We start from the raw sequence: 14462 nt of genomic DNA, 5'->3' as shown, positions 1-14462 counted from the left end.
TCATCTTGCTACTTGCTTTGATGTCAGATGTAGGCCAGACTATGTCAACATAGCAGATTCCTTTCCTGAAGGACATTAGTGAACCACATGAGTATTTTTGACAATTGATGACAGTTTTACGATTATCACTGAGACTAGTTTTATAATTCCAGATTATTAATAGAATTTAAATTCCACCAATTGCAGTGGTGCGATTTTAACCCATGCCCCAATAGCATTATTCTGGGCCTCTGGATTATTAGCCCAGTGATATTTGTAACCATCTTTTGCCAAGGGTGATCAATCTCTCCTGTGGTCCCCAGCATAACAGATGCCTGTTTTCAATCAAATCCATTCACATACCATGATATCAAGGTGCTAGAAACTGCAAACGATTTGGGTTCTCAAATCTAATAAGAGCAATGAAGAATTGCTCTAGCAAAACATATTAAAGTGTGGTTTCAATACAGGTAAAGTGTTAAATTGCCCAGATAGGTACTGTCCACAAAAGCAGGACAAATCCAACCCAATCAATTACCACCCCATCAGATTCTTGATCAGCAGCACAGTGACGGAAGGGGTCATTAATACTGCTATCAAACAACACATACTGACTGATGTTCAATTTACTCAGTGCTTAACCTTGACAGAGCTTTGATGCAAACATAAATAAAAAAAACTAATTCCAAAAATGAGGATTAAAATATCCTTGGCATCAAGACAATATTTGGCCAAGTGTGTCATCAGGGAGCCCTAGCAGACTGGAGTCAATAGGAATCAGGTTAAGTGATGCCTACACCAAAGGAAGAGAATTAGGATTGCTTGCAACCAGTCTGCAGTATCACTGCAGAAGTTTCTCAGGGTAGTGTCCTTAGCCCAACTGTCTTCAGCTGCTTCATTAATGATCGTTCATGTATCGTAAGATCAGAATTGGAGATGTTTGCTGATGATTACATAATGCTTGATATTGTTCACAACTCTTCATACTGAAACAGTCAGTGTCTATATGCAGCAAAACCTGAACAACATCCAGGCTTCGCTTGGGTTGATAAATATTTGCATCGCACATATGCCAGGTAATGACCATTTCAAACAAGAGGGAATCTAACACATCAGCCCTTGACATTCACTGGCAGTACCCAATACTGAATCCTTACCATCAACGTCCTGGGGGCTATCAAGTGCATGACAACGGCAAGGCATTTTTAATGTAAGTAACTCACCTCCTAATTTCCTTATGCCTGTCCAATATGCAAGGCACAAGTTTGGATGCAGTATAGCTCAAACAACAGCGAAAAAGCTTGATACCATCTAGGACAATGCAGCACATATTTACCAGCTTCAACATTCACTCCCTCCTCCACCACCATGGTGGGCAGCACTGTGACTCAGTGGTTAGCACTTTTGCCTCAACACCAGGGACCCGGGTTCCATTCCAGCCTTCAGTGACTGTCTGTGTGGAGTTTGTACATTCTCCCCTTGCCTGCTTGGGTTTCCTCTGGGTGCTCTGGTTTCCTCCCACATTCTAAAGATGTGCAGGTGAGATGGAATGGCCATGGTAAATTGCACAGTGCCCTGGGAATATGCAGGCTAGGTGAATTAGCCATAGAAGTTCAGGGCTACAGGGATATGGTGGGGGCACAGGTGGGATGCTTTTCAGTGAGTCATTATGGACTTGATGGGCCAAATGGCCTGCTTCCACAGGATAGGGATTATTTGGTGTTATGACCAATATATACAGTCATGCAGTGTACACCACCTACAAGATTAACTGTGCAAATCATCAAGATTCTTTCTTCAGACAGTATCTTCTAAAGATTGACTTAGAAGGGCGAGGGCAACAAATCTTTCGGAATATCACCAATTTAAAGGGCAGGAATAACTCTAACCTATTCAGAAAAGTCTACATCTAATGAATAATAAATTTTAAAGAAGGTTTTCTAGATTTACTTTTTCATGGTTATAAAACTTTACGGTTGGCTAGACAATGTGTAAAACCTATACTGAAACACTCCTTGTGTATATAAACCATAAATTTTCATTTCAACAGCTCTTTTGAAATCTGCTGACTATTGCTCTAGGGTCTTGTTCGGTCTGCACATGTGCGCCCCTCACTCTACAACAGATGTGTTAGAAGTAAAACCCACATTCTTTATGTATGTGAATATGTGACAAACACAATCTTGGAGATTAATAGTAACTGATTTGGGAGCAACTTCCTCCAGGACCTGTCAAGGAGAAGCTTTGTTTTTTAGTGCAAAAAGTAGTTTGTAGTTTAAAATAAATATTTTAGATTCAATGTTAAAGAACATGATATAGTGCTTTAGGATGATTTATGCTTTTTGTACCTTTTAAGACTCATGTTTGAATAGAGTCTAAAAATGGTCAATAAATATTGCTGCCTTACAGTTGTTGAAATTTTACGTTTAACGAAAGATCAGGCTATTGCAATCTAGCCATTAGCAGGATTCCAGAGTCTTGTATCACCACTAATTTTGAAGTTATTCAGAAATGCCTAAACTGATTATGTGCAGACTTGAGAAATAGTGAGTGCAGCTTTTTAAAGAGTTGCTAAATACTGCTATATTGTTGTGATCAAGATATTTCCCAGAAATATATTTCACAAGATCAAATATAATTCAAAATCTAGATATATAAATAAAATGTATTTGACAATGCAGTATTCACAACTCCTTCTATGGCTGCCTGAAATTCATTGCTCATTGAGAGGACGCTGGAAAATAATGTCAAAATTACATGTTCATTTGAAGTCTGATAACATATTAGAAGTTAGTGTTAGCTGCTGAACTCCCATCTTGGGAGGTTTTGAGGAAAACACTGTAAAATTCTGAAAATGAAATCAAATATTTCATATTCTATAGATATTGGTAGAGAGACTTTACCTTTCTGTATACATGCTGATGCAGCTCATAAAATGACATAACATCAGCATTTTAGAAATAGTGACATTAATTATGACAGCAAAGGCATAACTTAGTTGTTAAACAAATAAAGGAAAGCTGAAACTGAAATTATTGGCCAAGCCTTCTAGTTATCTTTAGTCCACCACGACAAACCAGAGACTGGTTGCTGGCTGCTAAGAAGTAATCCTTCTGCCCCTGACTCACGACTCCTACCTGCCAGCTGACCAGACAAGGACAGTGCTCTTACAACAAGAGGCCTAAAAGTAACTAGCAGTGACATGGAGCAAACCATTGATGCCCTGAAGCAACAACTGTGTTGGCTAGACTGCTCAGGGGGAGCTTTCCTGTTCTCAATGGATTGTTCCTAAGACAGTATTAATCAATTGCAGCCCTCACTCCCACCAGGGTGCTATAGAGTTGCCCACTGTGTTTCAAACTATTTCTGGAGGTTTCATCACAAGACTTGCCCCCAGACTTCAGCCATTATTGGGCTATCATGTCCATCCTTTTAGATGCACTGCCTATAGGTAGTTTTGGGATAACGCACATTTCAGCAGCACGAATTGGCTATAACATCGCTGATGAATTAGAGAACGGTATTTTAGAGAATGCTTACTTCTGTTGGCAATAGCGCAATTTCAGCGGGGATCAGTTTCATTCTGCTTCATTCTGCAATTGCACAATGTGCGCGCTGAAATCTCCACGCCGTACTGCACATGCATCAGTGTTTCTGCCGTTCTGCACATGCGCAACATTGGTGCCAGGCTTCGTGCCGTTCTGCGCATGTGCTGATGTCAGCTGCTGACAGAGCAACTTTCTGAGGGAGATACTATACAGAGAGCAGCTTTCTTACAATTTTTTTAAAAATGTGTTGTTCAATTTACTTTTGTTTTGTTAATAAATATGATTTCAACCTTCACGCGGGCTGTGCTATACTTTGCATTACACTTTTGGATGATTTTTGAGCACTGGTGAGTGATATTTTTTCCCTGGTCTGCCCCCAATCCCACTTTTCCCATAGGCACCATTATTTCTATTAAGCGAGGTTTCGCTGGAATGCAACTACAGTGTTATAACTTGTACTTATGACAATTGGAAAGTAAAAACACTCATTAATCCAAAGCATGATTCTTCACTGTCAGAAAAGTAGCCTTTTTTTCCCTATTTTTCAATATTTTTATATTTGGTAAACAGAAATATTTAAAGAAAATTGCAAAGTAAGTGCAATACGTTTTAGAATTTCCAGCTTTGTTTTGCAGGATTGCATATAGTGATGTCCTAGAGGACAGTCTTCAATTCCCTGGAGAATCCAGGACAAGCTTAGAGGATCGGTCACCCCAGGGTGTAGCCCTGCCACCGTACACATATATCAAGAAGAGGAAGAAAGAGGGAGGGAGGAAGGAAGGAAGGAAGGCGGCATCCAGGACGCCTTCATTCCAAACAAGCTGCCCGTGAGCAGATGCTCAAGACTCCAGATTGTCTGACACCTTATTCCCACCTTCTAATCCATCCTTTGCAAACGGATGATAATACTTGAAAGTATTGTGAACCTTGAAGAGATAAACTTTGAGAGAGCACAGACTAGCTGATAGAAAAGGTGGACACAGCCTTATCACAAAGAAGTGATATACTTTGGTCGGAATCATGAGGAGAAATAGTACAGAATATATTCTAAAATGGGTGCCGATCAGAGAGGCATAATCTTTTAAGTCAATAACAATCAAAGAACAAATTAACTAACTTAACTAACTACTCCTTAAAGAAACTGTAACAAAACTTTTAAGGAAAGTTATCAAAATGAAGTAGCATTATTAGGGCTGATAATGCATTCTAGACCCTGCAGTGCCCATAGAATGCAGAAAGTCTCAAGTGTGCAAAAAGATGGAGACTGAGAGATTCCTTTCCAGTGACTCAGAGGTTCAAATGCACCTTTGGAAGTTGGGCAGGCATGTTGATGGTCACTTTGGCCGAACTCATAAGCAGGTCAACAGGGAATGACCTGAGAGTTGATTTACACTAATTATTAATTGTAACAGGACAGTTTGAGTGTGCAGTTAAAAAGGCATATGTTATTCTGGACCATTTGGAGGTAAATAGTATAAAAGCAAGGTGGTTTTGAAGAACTGTTATAGAACACAAGTTCACGTTCAACAAGAGTATTGTGTGCAATTCTGGACTCTGCCTTTTAGAAAAATATTGAAAGCGTTGGAAAATTGCAAAAAGATTCTTGAGAATCTCTGAGGGTGTGATAGATTTCATGTTTGGGCATGCTTTCCTTAGAAAAGGGAAACTTGAGTGGTGAGTTGGTAGATGTGTTTACAAATCTCCTTTAAAACATTCCCCCTTTTTATCTTAAACCTAGGCCCTTTGGGAAAAAGATGCCCACTCTCCACTCTATCCATGCCTATCAATTTTGTAAACCTCTGTCAGGTTGCTCGTCAGCGTCTAATGTTCAAGTGAAAACAAAGCAATTTTATCCAATCCCCTCTCATCGCTAATATCATCCAAACCAGGCAATATCCTGGTAAGCCTTTTCTGTACCCTCTCCAAAGCCTCCTCATCCTTCTGGTAGTGTAGTGACCTGAACTATACGATAACAATCGCAGCTTTCATCTAGCAACGCATCAAATAAGCAGATCCTATTTTATTTTATATTTTTAAACATTTTGCACACTCTTAGTTCAGTTATGAAGTACAGAGAGAGAATTTGCAAACATATTTGGCTTACAGCAGCAGACGATCCAATCACTTACCATAGATTTCAACTGTGCAACTTCCAAAGCTTCCCACAATTCCTCATCACTATGAACCAAGTCTGGATCCAGATTAAATCTAGATATAAATTAGTACTTTAGGTGCATTTCATAAAGTAGGCTAAAATTAAAGAATACATTGCTATTTTAAGACTATATTTTCTTATGTTCCGTATGATAGCTCTGCTATTACCATTCATGATTTACCTGATAGTGCCATTGAACAGAATTGGATCCTGGGGAATTATTGAGATTGATTGCCTCAAATGGTCCAATGTGACTGAAGAAATATCTAACCCATCAACTTTTATACAACCTGCAATGAAAATGACTTTCAAAATTTTTAGTGAATAAACAGAAGCATGGCCAGAAAAGTAACCTGCAACAAACAATATCACCAAGGCAGAGATCTGCACAAATGCAAAGTATATATTGCTTTTTTACCGCACATTTGAACAAGTCTGCCTCAACCTGTATGGACTAATGAACCTTGAATATAAATAGATGTTATCATCCCAGTTCTTAGTGATGAAGAGGAAATCAATGCTACATGTAATCTCTGTAGTGCGAGTGGAAACTTATCTAGGTTGGATTCTTTATTTTCAACCCAAATCAGACAAAAAATTATTTTCTCATGATTTTATGGAGCTGCCATTTTTTTTTTGCAGGCTCCATTAAATTATTGGCGTGAAAATGAAACTATTTTAAATGGGGTGGGGGGGACTTCTTATAGGGATTTTGTATAAACATAAAAGCTGGAATGCTAATCAATAACCCCAAATCAGGATGAGTTCAAGTGCACAAACATTGTCCTGCAAAGTACGATGCTTCAATTAAACCTGCAATTCTCATCATCATTAATTGAGAAAGCCATCCAAATTCTCGAGGCTTAGAAGGCAAAAGCAGCAAAACTAATTCTGCATATTTAATAGAAAAATTATGAGGAGCAAGACATGGTAGGTTGATAGTCTAGACATGCAAAGAGAAGTCTCAGAGGGAATGTATTTGTGACTTGAAAGATTTGCATTAAGATTGAGAATGCTTTCAGCTATAAAATAACAGAACAGAAAGCACTTATTCAAATTTGTTGTGAAATTTGGGCAACATGTTGGTGTTTCTTCATACAGGAAATGATTAACCAGTGCCTGAAAAGCACGATTGAAATCATCTAAGGAAGAGTTTAAATACTAAAAGGAAATTAGAAAGTAAAGCTGAAACGGACTTGTGAATATTGACTGAGGAATTCCCACTTGTCTTTGCTATGTTATACTTTTTCTCTTTTAACTTTATATTTTTCTTCACTTGTGATTTGTCAATCAGAAGTGACAATATTTCTGTTGAATAAAGGGAACTAAGGAGCTATGAGGGAGGAGCTGGCCAAAGTTCAATGGTGCAAGGATGATAGTGGAAGAACAATGGCAGATATTTCTGTATATAATGCACAAGATGCAGGATCAGTTCATTCAAAAAGGAAGAAAGATCCTAGGAGGCGGCATGGGTGGCCGTGGCTGATGTGGGAAGTTAAGAAAAGTATAAAGTTAAAAGAGAAAAAGTATAACATAACAAAGATAAGTGGGAAAACGGAGGATTGGGAAGCTTTTAAAGAACAACGGAGGATTACTAAGGAAATATGCAGAGAAAAAATGAGGTATGAAGGTAAACTGGCCAAAAATATAAAGGAGGATAGTAAAAGCTTTTTTTAGGTATGTGAAAGACAAAAAAATGGTTAAGACTAAACTTGGGCCCCTGAAGACAGAAATAGGGAATATATTACGGGGAACAAAGAAATGGCAGAAGAAGTAAATTGTTACCTCAGATCTGTGTTCACTGGGGAAGACACAAGCAATCTCCCTGAGGTAACAGTGGCTGACGGACCTGAACGTAAGGGAATTTATATTTGCCAGGAATTGGTGTTGGAGAGAAATCGTGGATGCGTTGGTGATTATTTTCCAGCGTTCGATAGATTCGGGATCATTTCCTGCGGATTGGAGGGTGGCTAATGTTGTACCACTTTTTAAGAAAGGTGGGAGAGAGAAAACAGGAAATTATAGACCAGTTAGTCTGACCTCATGGTGGGAAAGATATTGGAGTCTATTATAAAGGATGAAATTACGACACATCTGGATAGTAGTAACAGGATAGGTCAGAGTTAGCATGGATTTATGAAGGGGAAATCATGCTTGACTAATCTTCTGGAATTTTTAAGGATGTGACTCTGAAGATGGACGAGGGAGATCCAGTAGATGTAGTGTGCCTGGACTTTCAGAAAGCTTTTGATAAAGTCCCACATAGGAGGTTAGTGAGTAAAATTAGGGCACATGGTATTGGGGGCAAAGTACTAACCTGGATTGAAAGTTGGTTGGCTGATAGGAAACAAAGAGGAGTGATAAACTGCTCCATTTCGGAATGGCAGGCAGTGACCAGTGGGGTACCGCAGGGATCAGTGCTGGGACTGCAGCTTTTTACAATACATGTTAATGATATAGAAGATGGTATTAGTAATAACATTAGCAAATTTACTGATGATACTAAGCTGGGTGGCAGGGTGAAATGTGAGGAGGATGTTAGGAGATTACAGGGTGACCTGGACAGGTTAGGTGAGTGGTCAGATGCATGGCAGATGCAGTTTAATGTGGATAAATGTATGGTTATCCACTTTGGTGGCAAGAACAGGAAGGCAGATTACTACCTAAATGGAATCAATTTAGGTAAAGGGGCAGTACAAAGAGATCTGAGTGTTCATGTACACCAGTCAATGAAGGTAAGCATGCAGGTACAGCAGGTAGTGAAGAAGGCTAATAGTATGCTGGCCTTCATAACAAGAGGGATTGAGTATAGAAGCAAAAAGGTTCTTCTGCAGCTGTTCAGGGCCCTGGTGAGACCACACCTGGAGTACAGTGTGCAGTTCTGGTCTCCAAATTTGAGGAAAGACATTCTGGCTATTGAGGGAGTGCAGCGTAGGTTCACGATGTCAATTCCTGAAATGGCGGGACTACCTTACGCTGAAAGACTGGAGCGACTGGGCTTGTATACCCTTGAGCTTAGAAGACTGAGAGGGAGTCTGATTGAGACATATAAGATTATTAAAGGATTGGACACTCTGGAGGCAGGAAACATGTTTCCGCTGATGGGTGAGTGCCAAACCAGAGGACACAGCTTAAAGATACGGGGTAGACCATTTAGGACAGAGATGAGGAAAAACTTCTTCACCCAGAGAGTGGTGGCTGTGTGGAATGCTCTGCCCCAGAGGGCAGTGGAGGCCCAGTCTCTGGATTCATTTAAGAAAGAGTTGGATAGAGCTCTCAAGGATAGTGGAATCAAGGGTTATGGAGATAAGGCAGGAACAGGATACTGATTAAGGATGATCAGCCATGATCATATCAAATGGTGGTGCAGGCTCGAAGGGCAAAATGGCCTACTCCTGCATCTATTGTCTATTGAAAATTCCAAAACACAAAATAAAGGGACATTAGATACTAAAAACATCCTGTAACAGGCATGTCAAAGGATTCAAAAAGCTTGTTATTTTTGAAGAAGCTCTACATTCAATCCAAATTTGGCTTTCAGAAATCACATATTCTGAAACTCACCTTTCTCTATTTAAATAATATTGAGGTCCTCTATTCTTCCTACCAAAGTGCATGACCTCACATTTTCCACACTATAGTCCACCTGCTAAGTTGTTGCCCACTTGCATAACCAATGTATACCCCTCTACAGACTCTGTCCCATTCTCACCCCTTGCCTCCCCACCTATTTTTGTCATTCACAAACTTGGCTATAATTATTTACTTTGCTAACCCCTACTACATTTGTGAGCACATATCTTCATTATTCATTAAAAAATACTCTAACAAAGCTTTCAATGCAAAATATCCCCATTGAAGAAAAACATACCTTCAAAGTTGTCAACAATTCTTACAAGGGCCAATGCCAGACTCGACTTTCCACTTCCTGTTCTTCCACAGATCCCAACTTTGGTTCCAGGGTTAATTTTTAGTGTCAGTTTGTAGATGACAGGATCAAGTTTCTCATCATATCGTACACTGACCTCATTAAACTCGATTGCTCCAGATTGTGGCCAGTTGGTAGGATTTGACCCTAAAGAAAAATGCAAATTCTATAAATAATAGTGCAGAAAAGAATTATGCACTGTATTAATTTTTATGAAACGGAAGCCTTTTCTTTTAAAAAACAAAATGAAATAAAACATTGTTAGCCTAACTATCAGAGTATGGACATGCGAACAAGGAATAAGAATAAGGCCACTCAGCCCTTCAAGGCTGTTCTGCCACTCAATAAGATCAGGGCTGATCTGACATCAACCTCAACACTACATTTCTGCTTATCCCTGATAATATTCATCCCCTTGGTAATTGAGAATCTATTTACTTCTGCCTTAAAAATATTTGAAGATTCTGCATCCACTGCCTTTTGAAGAAAGGAATTCCAAAAACACTTACCCCTCAAAGAAAATATTTTGTCTCATCTGTCTTAAATGGGCATCTCCCTATTTTTAAATATGACCTATAGTTCTAGCTGTCCCAATTAGAGGAAACATCCTTTCCACAGCTATCCAGTCAAGTCCCCATAAAATTTTACACACTTCAATTAAGTTACCACTGACTCTTCTGAACTCCAGAGGAGGTAGGCCAAGCCAGTCAGTCTTTGCTCATAAGGCAACCCACCCTTTCCAGGTATTAGTCTAGTAAACCTTCTCTAAATTGCTTTCAATGCAATAATGACATAGACAAAACAAATTATCTATCCTTTCAATTATGATATATTTAGTTAGAAAAACCTAACTAATTATAAATTATGAACAGTATTATAAATTATAAATTATGACAGTCTAAAACATAAACAAGGCCAAATGGTGATATAAAACACTTAAATTAAATCTGTTAAGACACCGAGTGAAATCAAGATTCCAATCACTAACTCTTAATATACTACATTTAAGTATTATACATTTATGATCATTAAAATTGACAGAATTGAAATTTGAGAGCATCAATGCTGTTATTGCAGAGTATGTTTCTGTATTACTGTTCTAATGTTTGACATTATACATCATTTTTGTTTTAAATGAACATTTCAGGTCAATGAAGGTTGACTAACAATTTCTCTTCACAGTTTTTGCCTGACTGCTGAGTATTTTTAGCATTGTTGTTATATTAAACTCAAGACAGTAATATCAAACAATCCAAAATTATTCTGAGTAGAAAAGTCATGAATAATCTAAAACAATTTTTTTTCACAATTTGTTGCATATCATGGAGATTATCACAACACATAAATAAAAAGATAAGCTTCTGCTAGTTGCCTGTGAACAGATGCCAGAATGCTGCTAATATATTTCAAATAACTTTGCAACATTCTATTTCAAAGAGCTATGACCTTAAGATCTGACAAAAATAATCAAAAGTAGATTGGAAGTTACTGAATTTAAAAAAAATTTTTGAACCTGTGCCAATTTGTGATTCTTTAAGCTGTTGCTCAGATGGAAGGGTAGTGTAATGATTCACCCGCTCAACTGCATTCATTTGCATTTCCATTTCTGCGAATTCCCGGATACACCAATTCAAATAAGTAGACATCTGAAATTAAAAACAAATGTTGAAAACAATAGCAGCTGAAGTAAGGAACACATTTAAAACCACCCACAGTATTGTTATATCTCATGATTTACTAAAGAATGGTACTGAAAAGATAGAATTATTTTATTGCAGCCAAAGATCTATTATGTATTTGCTAACAATTCAGCAGTTGTCTACTCTAAACCCATTTCTCTGTCCCTAATTCACTACCCATTTAGAAACCTCCATTTCAAATAATTATCCAATTACGTTTTTCTAAACAAAAATCCATTCATGGATGTGGGTGTTGCAATCCAGGCCAGCATTTATTGCCTAACCAAAATTGCCCCGAAGAAAGCAGCAGTGAACTCAAAACTCTGCAGCCTTGGGATACAAGTACACCCATAGAACAGTTAGGAAGATAATTTCAGGATTGTGACCCAACAACAGTGAAGGAATAGTGATATATTTATAAATCAGATGTATGGCTTCGAAGGGAATTGGAATTGGCAACATTCCCTTGCATCTGCTGCCCTTGTCCTTCCAGATGATGGAGGTTATGGGATTGGGAGATGCTGTCAGAAGAGTCTTGGTGAGTTACTGCAGTGCAATTTATAGATGGCACACACACTGCTGCTGCTGCTGCTGCTACTATGGTGTTGAAGGGAATGAATTCTGAAGATGATGGGCCTTATCCTGAATATGTCAAGCTGTTTGAGTGTTGTTGGAGTTGCACCCATCCAGGCAATTGGTGAATATTCCACCACATCCTTGACATGTGCCTTGCTGGTGGTGCTCGGGCATTAGAGAAATAGAATTCAGCAACTCTGAATTGTGGGCGGCACGGTGGCACAGTGGTTAGCACTGCTGCCTCACAGCACCTGAGACCCGGGTTCAATTCCCGCCTCAGACGACTGACTGTGTGGAGTTTGCACGTTCTCCCCGTGTCTGCGTGGGTTTTCTCCGGGTGCTCCGGTTTCCTCCCACAGTCCAATTCAGGTGAATTGGCCATGCTAAATTGCCCGTAGTGTTAGGTTAGGGGTATGGGTGGGTTGCGCTTCAGCGGGTCGGTGTGGACTTGTTGGGCCGAAGGGCCTGTTTCCATACTGTAATGTAATGTAACTCTGTCTTGTAGCCTCTAACCTGCTACTATGTAGCCATAGTAATTATTTTGTTCGCCCAGTTGGGTTTCTGGTCAGGATTTTTATAACAGGGTATTAGCGGTGGTAACGCCATTGATTTTCAAGGGATAAAGAGTTAGATTCTCTTTTTTTACAGTATTTTACAGTGATAACTTAGAATACGACTGTAGCACCACTATCATCACTGATCAATAAACAACACAAATCAGGATTAATCCCACGTCTCCAAGGTTCTGGATTGCACTTATTTACAATTCAGAAGTGGAATTCACTACATGAGAAAACGCAAAGAACAAGAAAAATCCTGAACAAAAATTATTGGTCAATGCACGTAGTATAGGGGCTGGGAGGTCATGTTGCAGCTGTACAGGACATTGGTTAGGCCACTTTTGGAATACTGCCTGCAATTCTTGTCTCCCTGCTATAGGAATGATGTTGTAAACCTTGAAAGGGTTCAGAAAAGATTTATAAGGACGTTGCCAGGAGTGGAAGGTTTGACCAATAGGGACAGGCTAAGTAGGCTGGGGCTATTTTCTTTGGAGCATCGGAAACTGAGGGGTGACCTTATAGAGGTTTATAAAATCATGAGGGACATGGATAGGGTAAACCAAGAAGGTCTTTCCCCTGGGATGGGGGAGTTGAAAACTAAAGGGCAAAGGTTTAAGGTGAGAGGGGCAAGATTTAAAAGGGACCTTAGGGGCAAGCTTTTCATGCAGAGACTGGTGCATGTACGAACTGAGCTGCCAGAAGTAATGGATGCTGGTATAATTACAACATTTACAATGCATCTGGACGGGTATATGAATACGAAGGTTTAGAGAAATATGGGCCAAATCTAGGATATCTGGTCGGCATGGACAAGTTGAGCTGAAGGGTCTGTTCCTATGCCGTATGTCACTATAATTCTATGAAATGACTGTTCTTGTAGGAGAAGAGCTTTCCAAAGAAAATTACTTATGCAACTAAACGTGTTAAAAATGGTCTTGCTTCTATAGATATTTGTACAGCAAACTGAAAGCTGGAAGGTATTCAAGAAATGCTCCATTTCCAACAATTCTACCAATGAGACTGATTATTCTGTGTCTGATATTTTTGTCGGTCCTTAAGATTCAAACCCATATTATAACTTTCTTGCAGCTGAAAATAATTCTACACAGCAAAGATAAGAAGAGAAATAGCTTTTGGAGGTTTATATAGCTGAATCCAAATTGTGGGAGATTTAAAAACAGAAGTTGAAATGCTGGAAATACACAAGTAGTATGCGTGGAAATAGAAACAGAGACTTTGAGCTATTACTCTGTGCACTAAGCATGGGACATGGCCTCTTCAGGAGTGACTGACTCCCTGCTTCCATCAATGAAAAAACTTGTTAGATCAAGTGCCAATTAACCTCCTAAGAGTTGACTGGGGAGCTTCTTGGCAAGTCACAAGCCTCAATACTGACCAATAGGGACAGGCTAAGTAGACTGTGGCTATTTTCTCTGGAGCATCGGAAACTGAGGGGTGACCTTATAGAGGTCACCAGAAGCTGACAAAGGCCAGCAGCCTCAAGGTTCCAGTGATCATAAGCATAGGCCCCGGCTTTCAGATGTATAGAAAGTACTTTTGGGCCTCATGGGATGAGGTCATGGCAAAAGCCCTTCCCACCTTGCCCCACTTCTTCACTGGTCTCAGACTGGGGCAATTATTAGACTGGGGCAATTCTGAGACCGCCAACTTTTCTTGCCTCTAGGCCAATGGCAAGTTGAGGCTCTGAAGTAGTCAAGTGGTCCTTAACTGGTTGTTAATTGATCACTTAAGACCCTCATTTGGTGGTGAGTCAAGAAGCTCACTCAAGGACCATCATGCCCAGCATTTAATTCTTGAGATATCAATATGACAAAATTGATTGTCCTTCTTGCCATCTCTAAAGTATGTTTCAGGTCAATTACCTGTCATCAACCTGAAACATTTATTCTAACTTTCTCTCCCCATGTGCCTGCTTGATCTAGGAGTAGTTTCAGAATGTTTTGTATTATATTTCCAGCATCTTCCACTTGCATTACATGTAATTTTTCTTTTAAAAGCAAGACAATGCCTGAAATT

General features: G+C 39.3%; 1 protein-coding gene across 3 annotated transcripts in view; it reads right to left on the bottom strand.

Moving 5' to 3' along the window:
- LOC132811042 (ATP-binding cassette sub-family C member 9-like) overlaps window positions 1–14462 on the bottom strand; it is a 141134-nt gene that overhangs the window by 12423 nt on the left and 114249 nt on the right. For all 3 annotated transcript variants that reach the window (XM_060822753.1, XM_060822754.1, XM_060822755.1), the window contains exons 26-29: window positions 11124–11256; window positions 9554–9757; window positions 5864–5972; window positions 5657–5735 (exon numbers count right to left, since the gene is read on the bottom strand). In XM_060822753.1, coding sequence (XP_060678736.1) covers window positions 5657–5735; window positions 5864–5972; window positions 9554–9757; window positions 11124–11256 — 525 coding nt within the window. The remainder of the gene's footprint in view (window positions 1–5656; window positions 5736–5863; window positions 5973–9553; window positions 9758–11123; window positions 11257–14462) is intronic.

Source organism: Hemiscyllium ocellatum, chromosome 4 (genome assembly GCF_020745735.1).
Source record: "Hemiscyllium ocellatum isolate sHemOce1 chromosome 4, sHemOce1.pat.X.cur, whole genome shotgun sequence".
Lineage (NCBI taxonomy): Eukaryota > Metazoa > Chordata > Chondrichthyes > Orectolobiformes > Hemiscylliidae > Hemiscyllium > Hemiscyllium ocellatum.
Note: the sequence above shows the minus strand (reverse complement) of the source record. Positions and strands in the feature narration are given on the sequence as shown.